Here is a 10,036-nt window from a genome sequence, read left to right as displayed (position 1 = left end):
GATTTTAAATCAGGGGTGTCCAACTTGTGGGCCGGGGGCCATTTGCTGCCCTTGACAACGATTTTCTTCGGCCCCTCACTACAAGCCAAGAGTGGTAAAAGCAATTGATGATCCCAGAAATTTGGAAAATATGAATTTTTCTTTTAATAACGCGATAGTTTGAAGCCTCTTTTCATGTTTTGGATCTTTAAACATATACAGATTTTTAAAAACAAATTTATTGTTGAGCAAGTAAAACTAAAAACAACAGCAAAGGAAATCATTTTTAATTTAATGTGATTTCGTGGCAGTTACGCACCATTTTCTTTGATACACCAATCTAATATTTTCCCCACTTTCATGTGATCACTTAAGAAATACATTCTGAAAACGATTTCAAATAAGAGTCAGCATTTTCTGTTTAAGTGTTAGAACTGACTTCAACAACAATATCCTCCTGTTTTCAGTGCTATCTGACATTTTCGTACTTCAGCATGTTCTGGTTGGCTGAACTCCTTTGGTAAGAAGTGGTTGGATGGAACTAATCCCAGAAGATTTTATCATCAGTCATATCCGCCTTAGTTTCACATGGTACTAATTCAAATATCACGGGAATAGGTTTCAGAATCTTATTTAACGTGGAAATTATGTGCTTTAGCTTAGCTGACAGTGAAGACACCGAGGTGAAACAAATAGAAATGTTCTGCTATACATCGTCTCCTTGTTCTAACACTATTTACACTTCTGAGCTTAACACAACTTGTGTAAAAATAAAAAGAAAGAAAATAAAATCTAAGAAAATGTTCTTCCACGTTCTTTTTGGTGATGACATTTCTATAATTTCATTCATTGCTGCTTCGTTTTCTTCTTGCCTTTCCCTCTACTCCATTTTAGATCGCTCCATCTTAGTTTTCAGGATTTCCTAGAAGAAAAGCACAAGAGATTTATGCGCAAGCGTCAGCGTGACAGTGAGATAAAGGGCAAATTAAAGGTCAATGGCTGGAGGTCTTTAAATAGTGGAAACTGTGACTAGAATCATGGGATCGGCACGAGGGGGAAAGAGGAAGACTTTACCTCTTCCTCATCCAGCATAACAGGGAGAGCTCTGAATGAAGGGGAAAGAAGATGAGAGTGTTAGCATGTTGCTATTTAAGCGTGTTAACAATATTTTGCAACTGTTTGAATGCCCAAACATTTTCTGTGGAATTCATGCCAAAATGAAAAGACTTACACATCAGCAACGGAGGTAGGAATGTTCTCTTCTACCCATTTCAGGTCTTCATCCTGAAAAAGAAAAAAAAAAAACATTTGAAACAAACTAATGCTTGAAGAACATGAAGATAACAGAACCACAGAGTTTACCTCTTTATTCAGAAGTTTCTGGGAGCCGTTAGCGTCAGGTTTCGTGCCCCGCATCTTCATTCCTTCTGGATGTAAAAATAAGAAAAGCTGAGATCACACACAGACAGACGTGATTTACCTTACATTATAACTACAACACTGGATGTATGTTAATGCTATATACACATTGCAACATGACATCACCCTCAAGGTCTTGCCAATGACGACTACCATAGGTTTTAGCTGTCAAGTTGTCATCACGACGCACTAAATCTGAAATGTACATGTGATTTATATGTATATATAAAAGAAAAAGGGACGCAGTGCTTTGCTGCTAATTGTCAACACTATGACAACTACAAGATAAGGTCAAAGGGTATCACATTTCACAGGTCAGAAAAAAGTTTGAATTTCAAAAAATAGCAAGAGTGAAGTAGGTCAGATATGCTAGCTTGACTTTGACAATCCGAACATGTAGATGTGCTGCAGAATTCGGTGTGTTCGATTTGTTTAAAAAAATGGCAACCCGTCAGTAGAGCAGAAGTTTGAATTAGAGATAAAACTGTTCAAGTGGGGGGAAATTTTCACAGAGGACTATAAATACTGATGCAAGTCACTTTATCATCCTGATAAAAAACACAAGCACATGTTACCAAAAGCTTCGTTCATCATCGGCTCCTTGGCTTCATCTTCTTCATCGTCTTCGTCAATAAGAGGGGAATGAGAGAACCTGGGGATAAAAACACAACCCAGGATAAATTCAGCTCTCAGCTCAGTAAGTACAATTAATTTCCGTTCTTCCCCAGTCCCTCTAACCTCTGGCTGTTAACAGAGGGTCGCAGCAGCACCATGATGACCAGCAGCATAGTGGAGAACAGGAGGCGCCAGAACGCATCGTCTACCCACAAGTCCCGCCAGCCCTACGAGGGAGAGAGTCGACACAGAGCGCAAAGGAAAGTAGCTTCACGTTCTCCTCTCCACAAACTAAACAGAATTTATCTGAGTCAGAAGAGAACAGAAACAGAAACCGACCCTCTGACAGTCGACCAGCCTGAACACCTTGGTGGTCCAGATGATGAATATGATGGAAACTGTGGACACAATTTGAAACATGAGCTTTTCATTTCCTCCATTATTCACAGTTTCAGCCTGTGCAGCTTTCACTTTATTACCATCCACTCCATGACAGCTGCACTGCTGTAAAAGACGGTGATGGACATAATGGCAGAGGCATGATCTGGTCTGATCTGCTGTTGTTTTACCAGAGCGCTGCAGAAACCTAAAGCCCAGCTCACATCAGAGCTCGTTATGGTGGAGGGTTTGCACTCACAGAGTTTGATTATAATGGATGAAATATGGCTTGAATTAGAATTACAAGATTAAAGAGTTCAAAATGTCTGGTGATGTTTTACAGATTAAGATCCTTCAGCAGCATTTCTGAGCTACTGTTTAGTTTTTCTAACTGAACTATGGGACTTTCTGAGCCTGACCAAACTCTAACTCATCACTTCCCTCTGCTGTGCCTTAAAAAACCACATATCTACAGTGCCAGCGTAATGGCGGCCTGCCTACAGAGCAACAGCTGTCAGAACAACAATGGATCTATCTAAAGCTATCTGTCTAGATCTATCAATCTACATCTAGGTGTCCAGATATATAGCTCAAGATCAATCTATCTACATTTGGCCTGACCTAGCTATCTAAATGTAGTTATCTATATGGAGTTAGATCTATCAATTTGGCTCTATCTGTATTGATTTAGCTAGCAAGCTAGCTAGCTAACTTGATGTCCAGCAAGATATCTAGATAGCAAGAAAGCTAAGTAGCTAGCCAGGTAGCTTGCTAGCAAAATCTACTATTTTTCTAAATTCTGTTTTCTTCTTTCACAATATAAAAAAATATACACCAATTTCACTCATACAGACACACAAACAGAAGCTAAAGATGAATCATTTTGCTATTAACTCATGTAGCTTTTGAGTTTAGTTTCCTTCTTCCAGACCGGCTTCAACTCACCAACAACGAAGAAGATGAGCGTGTTGGTAAAGTGCTGATATAAAGACAGCTTGACCAAATTTCTGCGGAGCTTCAGGAGGCGAGTGGTTTGTGACAAGCTGATGAAAATGTAGAGGCTGATTAAGGAGAACCTCGTGAGCACAGATGGAAAAACAATACTTATACAGGGTACGAAACACTGCTGGGAGTCCCAGATTGGACTTGAGCAAGCCCACTTGAGTGAAACAAACAAAAATAAAAAAAAGGATATCCACCACATGACAAACGAGTCGATGAGAGAGAGGCTGAGATTAGCCACGAGGGCGACGGTTCCATAGAAACCCTGGAGGAACGAGATGACAGAAAAGACGATCAACGGAGCGATTCTCTGATCAGGAGGAAAATAGTTTTAGTTTATAGATTATGACTAATCTGTAAGCTAAAAGTACTCATGTTCAGTCATAACTTTTTTACATTTTCAAACATTACAGCCACAACTCTTAATGTATTTTAATAAGATTTTATGTGACAAAGTAGTGCATAAATAAAAATTAGAAGGAAAGTTTTACAAATAAAACATTTTTAAGGGGGTTTACATTTATATTGATATTAATTTCTTCCATCCTCACAGTGGTAGATTTATCATTGATATTCTTGTTTTCATCTTTAATTAAAAGGAACAGTGCATTCTAATTTTAAAAAAAAACTAATGTAAAAATATGTCAAAATTAGCCAAACGGCCACTTTACATCTGTCAGAAGTGATCCAGACTGTCCTGTTGAGGTGCATTTAAAGATCCTCATTTTGTTTCCTCACTGCTGCTTTGTAGAATTGAACAGGTTACTCTGCCACCTAGAGGTGGCGACCATGATAAGTTACTCAACATGAGACTTAGTTACTTTAAGATGTTTCTTTAATGTTGAAATTTAGACCGTACTGTTTACTGTATTCAGGCTTTATTTATGGTCCTTTATGCACACATAATGGAGTGATTGGGTCTTATACTTGTGGTTTTAAATTTAAAGTTTTCTTTATAAAAGAGTAGCACCGGGACTTTTAATCATTTCTTTTGAGTTACAATATCACAGATTTTTACTCGTTAAATCTTCTTAATCCATTTTTTGGGCCAGAACCTTTGCACTCACGCATTTCTGGTACGCCTGTACCGTATTTTCCGCACTATAAGGCGAGAATAAATCGAACATCGACTATTAATTAGGCGAGTTCTGATTGTAGTTGATTACACTAAGTTATATTTAGGAGTATCAGAGGTAAAAACATATATACACATTTCATTTTTTGCACTCTGTGGTTGTAAAGTGGCACATTTTGGAAAAGGTCTAGGGACATGAATACTGTCACGACGAACTGCTTGCTTAAGAATGTCTCATATAGAAAGTTGGTTACTTACGCCCGTCACTCTGAGCACTCCGTCTACAGAGGAGAAGAGGAGGTAGAGGAGTCCAACGGCCGCCAGGCGGTGCACCGTGGTACCCAGCCGTGGTCTGCACCGCAGGGAGAAACAGGGATTATTAAGCCGCAGTTCATGCGCTGGGCTCCTAGATTTTTATCTTTCACAGCAGCTGACACACCTGACTATGCCATAACCAAGACTGACTATGAGAACCAGGATTCGCGCCAGGGATCGTTTGAGCGCAGAGAGCAGCTCGGCGAAAATCACAGCTCCCAGGACTGCGAAAACAGAAACCAAAATGCAACGAGTCGGACTTGGGGGGGGAGGGAATGGAAAAACAAACACGGCCAGACCCGAGCAAACATGTCCGACCGTAGTCTCCTTTGTAGCGGATGCTCTGGTATTCGGAGTAGAAGACGGCTTTCTCCAGCATGCCGAGGATGATGACAGCGCCGATCCAGTACTGGATCCGCAGCAGATCCCTCCAGTAACAGACGCACCAGAAGAGCCAGAGCGCCCCGAACAGAACGTACACGATGCACATCACCATGAAGAACTGGGAGAGAAACGCACGCAGCTTCACTTTGAGGCCATGCAAACAGCAACCGAATGAGGTGCTGCGCTAATAAAGAAAAAAAAAGGTGAGTTATCCTTCAGGAAATAAAGATGCGTACGATCATCAGAGGCCAGTCTGCTGGGGACGAGTAGTCATGTGGTCCTTTCATCTCCACTTTCACTGAGGAGTTAAAAGGAAATCGGTCACTGGTGATATTTAAAAGCTGATTTTAGAAGGAAATTTTCTAAAAATAAAAGTTTTGCAAATAAAGTTTGGCCCTCACTTGTGAAAGCAAAGTTGAGCTGCTCTGATAAGATGTCTTCTATCTCCAAGCTGCGAGCCACAGGCTGCACCTTCACTATGAACAGGTAGGGCCCGTCCACCCAGGCTTTGGCCACCGCGCTGATTTCCTGGAAAACATCACTTAGCCTCGTCAGTGAAAATGAGCAAAAATCTTTCCAGATTTGAGAATTTTGAAACACAAGGGCACGATTTTAATTTGAAAAAATATGAAAAAAAATTCTGTTTATTTAAAGGGTGCACCGATTTGAAAATCTGGGCCGAAATCGATGTGCAGCCACATCTGGATTTCAGAAACGTGAAACATAAAGCTTGGATTTTTATTAAAAAAAAAAAAAAAAAAAAAAAGTTCAGCTTATTAAGGGAAGCACCATTTTGAACATTTGGGCCGATGCCGATATCGATACGCGATATTCTGCTGCTATGGCCGATAATGTTACCGATATAGTATTTTTATATTTACCAATATATACATTTCCAATGTGGTGGTGTTCTCACCACCACATTGCTTCCCACAATCCTGTGCTGCATCACTATCAGTGTCCCCTTTCTGGATCACAAACAGCAACAAAATGGAAATAAACATCAGTTGTTAACATCGGCCCAGTCCTACTTATCAGGCCAATACCGATATGATAAAAAAGTTACTAAAATCGACCAATACAGATACCAATACCAATATATCGTGTATCTTTAAGTTTTCAACTACTAAACTTTGGTTTGATGTATGGTTGGGCATTTATTGTATTTTGATAAGAATTGTGATTTATTGTTGTCTCAATAAATGTCAACTATTGATGTTAAAAAAAGACTTTATTTTTATTTTCTCAACTATTTATACCGCAAGAGTATCAATAAGTATCAGTAAAATTGAAAATATGGTTAAACGCAGTTACTTTGTACAATTTAGTTAAACGTAATTAAAGGATTCCTCACCGGTTTTTCAGGCCAAGTAAAGGTCTGATTTGATGGATCACTCTGAAAGACAAAGTTACAATAAACAAAAAACACCAATAAAACCGTGCGGCCGTGTTAAACGACGCCGGAGCTTTCAGACCAATGAAATCAATCACCTTTGGACTGGACAGTGGCTGATAGGGGTTGAAGTCTGGGAAATAAACCTGCAAAAAAAAACATTTTTTTCAAACGTGTTCAGGTACCGCAGGTGTTACCAAAAGCGAATACGTTTTGTCAGCTTTTACCTTCGGGGTGAAGAGGTAGGAGCAGTTCTCAAAGTACATGTAGCCCTGAGTGTAGAAGCCGCTCCAACCGTCTTTCAACATGTGGTCCATGCCGAACATGTTCATCGCTTTGTTGTCCTTCAAAAAACAAACAAAAACAAAAACATAACTGGATTTCATCTGCAGTTACGATTTACTAAACAGGGTGACGCTTTCAGAAAACATACTCCGATCCGTATATTTGCACATTTGCTTATTAATCGCATGACAAATCAAGATGAGTTCAATAATTTCCATTCTGATGTTCAATATTTTTTGAAGGGAAATTTTGTTCACGCAGACATCATAATCCATTTCATTTACGGTTTTAGTTGTGTGGTTCTTATATCAGTTTAATTCATTGTTTTTGGTCGCCATGTTTAATTTTGGATTAGAGATGCACGATATAACAATTCGGGTTTGATGTAGATATCCGATATTAGCATTGCTGTTAATATCTCTACTGTTTCAGCACCAGACCGAGCAAAAACGGATGGCAACAAGCTGAAAATAAATATTGGTTGTTCATATCAGCCCAGTTTCATTTATTGGACCGATCCCAAAAAATGACTATCATTTGATATCGATGCTAGCACCGATAAATCGTGCTTCCCTATTTTGGATATTTAAAATATCGCCCACTTCCAGTGTGAAGTGTTCTTCATAAAATTAAAGTTTATTGGTGTTTGAGAGGATGAACTTGCATTATTATACCATTATCAATACATTACTTTAAAATGGTCTCAAAATTACAATGTTGTACTTTATCGTAATAACTGCAGGGACAATTTATCGTCTGGCAAAACTGATCGGTGACAGGCCTATTTGTGCGTTGAAAGCATAATAAAAAAGAGCAGGAATGTAATTTGAACCAAGAAAAGCTGAAAATGACATCAAAACATTTCCTGGGTTTGTTGGGGGGAGTGGTGGCTATGAAGTCTAGCAGCTACGCTGAGTAGAAAGACCAAACATCAACAAACAGAAGCACCGCTCACTGGGGTGTTGAAGACCTCATTGTAGCAAACGGACGAGCGCAGGTACCAGCTGATGTTAAAGGCCAGAAATTTTTCACATGACCCCATGTTGTTCAGAACTGCACAGAGGAGAGCAAACAGGATCATCAGACACAATAGGGAACAAAAGATCACAGTTTTAAACGACTTTCACAGATTATGTTATCAAGAGGGATGTGAGGTGGGGTGAGGTTACACAACGACCTTGAGCTCCGTAGGTCAAAGAAAAACCTGTCAGTGAAAAAAAAATGCCCAGGCACAAAGAAAAGTGGCCATGATACAAGAATAAAACCGAGGCTACAGAGAAACGCGTGTTTTGATGCGAGTACTTACACCTCATAAAGATGGTGGTGTTGGCGTACAGCGTCTTCCGAAACACAGCGTCCTGTGTCTGAAAGCACAACACAGACAGCAACTGATGAGACTTTATCTGACGCAGCAACTCGTCTTTTCTTCCCTTTTCTGGACCTCTATGAGGAAGCCAGTGACAGTCCGGCGCTGAACCGCCTGGCAGTGTCTGGTTTTGCCGATTACGGATTCCACCATTAATGCATCCTTTTCTAATGTCAGTTAGAAAATTCTGGGTAATTTACAAATATACAGATACAACTTTCCAGATGCGTATTGATACTGTTCAATTTTTGGATCGAAGGAAGGAAAGAAGAGAAGAAAGAAAGAGAGGAATCAAGAAAGAAAAAATAGAAAGAAAGATGTGAGGAAGGATGAAAGGAACGAAGGAAGGGAAGGAGAAAAGGAGGATGAAATTAATTAAGGAACAAAGGGTGCAAGGAAGGATGGAAGGAAAGAAATAAGCCTTCCTTCCTTCTTTTGTTTATCATAGAGAAAATAGATTATTTTCATAAAAATCATTTGCAGTGATATCGCTAAATTGTATGTAATATTGGCAAATTCCCAAAACTGACACAGGGGTCGGGATTGTTGCTTTTGCTGTTGGAGTTTTTCCACTGTCGTCTCCATGACAGCGCAACAAATACAAAAACAAACATATTTGAAACTACTAATTAATTCAATTATTGTATGTTTTTAAGAGCTACAGCTGCCACATTTAATCTAACTGGAGTTGAGATTAAGTAGATTTGATGGTTCTTAAAATTCTCCTTTGTGACCTTTATTATTATTTACATAAAAACAACGAAATATCATGACAAGAGCTTGTTCCATGTAGTCCATTCCTAACATTATGGATAACTGGATTAATTTCCTGGTGAATGAGCAAAAAAATGAATGAACTGATGGAATTAAATCTTGGAATTCAAGTTTATCTCTACATCTATTTATTTCGCCTATGGCACAACGTTTAGCATCCCTGAATTTAAGAATACCTTAACAGCAATTATTATTGAGGGCAGGCGTACATCTTTAAAAAATATATATATATATATTTTCATTAAAAGCTGCCTTAACAGTCCAGGAGACAGCCTGCCTTTAGTTTGTTACGGACATTTTGGATTCTATCGAAGGAAAATTCCGGGTATTTAAAAAAATGACAAGAACATCAGCAGTCATGTATCATTAGCCTTGCTGACAGCAGCTGGACCTCTCATCCGGAGGAGCGCTTTGCTAGTGGCTAGTTAGCAGCCTTAGCTACCAGCTGCTGAACATTTAGCACGAGCCTGGGCTTTCTCCGTAGAAACGCTCACACCGAAGGTAAAACACTGACCGAGTTGATGTTTACGCTCCATACTGAGACCTCCGCCGCCCTTCCGAGGTGAAAACCGAACGCTAAGACCACCAAACACAAGCGATGAAACTGGACATCTAGCATCTTGCAGAAATGCACTGCAGGTAAGGTGGACTTGCATCCGCCTCCAGGTCCGGCTGGGCGATTTTCCCCTGTAACTTACGCAACCGCCACAAGAGGGAGACAGAGGTCATTAATTCCATGTTTTTGCCATATGCTGGATTTCGAACTTGTTTGATTTGAATAATAACAAACGAGAGCTATTTATTCAAACAAAAATGGAAATATTATTCTTGTATGTATGTATGTATGTATGTATGTATGTTAAATTAGTTAATTTACAATTATGTATTGAAGTGATGATTAAAAACAGAAAAATGCGATTTGAAACACGCAGCCCAAGAATAATAGTTTTTTTTCTTACAAAATAGCGGAACTTAAGCGTTAATGAAATTTTTATAGACGTAGAATAGTTTCCGATGTCATTTTATGCCTCTTATGGTGCATTTTATGTAC

General features: G+C 39.2%; 1 protein-coding gene across 2 annotated transcripts; it reads right to left on the bottom strand.

Annotated features, from left to right (window-relative positions):
• Positions 1 to 198: 198 nt before the first annotated feature.
• Positions 199 to 9,672, bottom strand: LOC106919009 (Golgi-pH regulating cation channel). 2 transcript variants are annotated; one of them, XM_014989134.2, is made up of 20 exons: positions 9,500 to 9,672; positions 8,152 to 8,209; positions 7,801 to 7,898; positions 6,788 to 6,904; positions 6,659 to 6,706; positions 6,522 to 6,563; positions 5,569 to 5,695; positions 5,404 to 5,465; positions 5,102 to 5,285; positions 4,908 to 5,007; positions 4,727 to 4,820; positions 3,587 to 3,658; positions 3,337 to 3,445; positions 2,353 to 2,411; positions 2,137 to 2,240; positions 1,974 to 2,050; positions 1,342 to 1,406; positions 1,211 to 1,263; positions 1,054 to 1,084; positions 199 to 901 (listed from the first exon to the last, which is right to left on the bottom strand). In XM_014989134.2, the coding sequence occupies exons 1-20, from the start codon at positions 9,602 to 9,604 to the stop codon at positions 860 to 862; spliced, it is 1,647 nt and encodes a 548-aa protein (XP_014844620.1). In that variant the 5' UTR covers positions 9,605 to 9,672; the 3' UTR covers positions 199 to 859. The 2 variants fall into 2 exon arrangements, with proteins under 2 accessions (XP_014844620.1, XP_014844629.1); XM_014989143.2 differs by having other exon boundaries at positions 1,342 to 1,403.
• Between the last annotated feature and the right edge of the window lie 364 nt (positions 9,673 to 10,036).

Source organism: Poecilia mexicana, unplaced genomic scaffold, assembly GCF_051168715.1.
Source record: "Poecilia mexicana isolate PSO_F unplaced genomic scaffold, ASM5116871v1 scaffold_22, whole genome shotgun sequence".
In the NCBI taxonomy this organism is placed as follows: Eukaryota; Metazoa; Chordata; class Actinopteri; order Cyprinodontiformes; family Poeciliidae; genus Poecilia; species Poecilia mexicana.
Note: the sequence above shows the minus strand (reverse complement) of the source record. Positions and strands in the feature narration are given on the sequence as shown.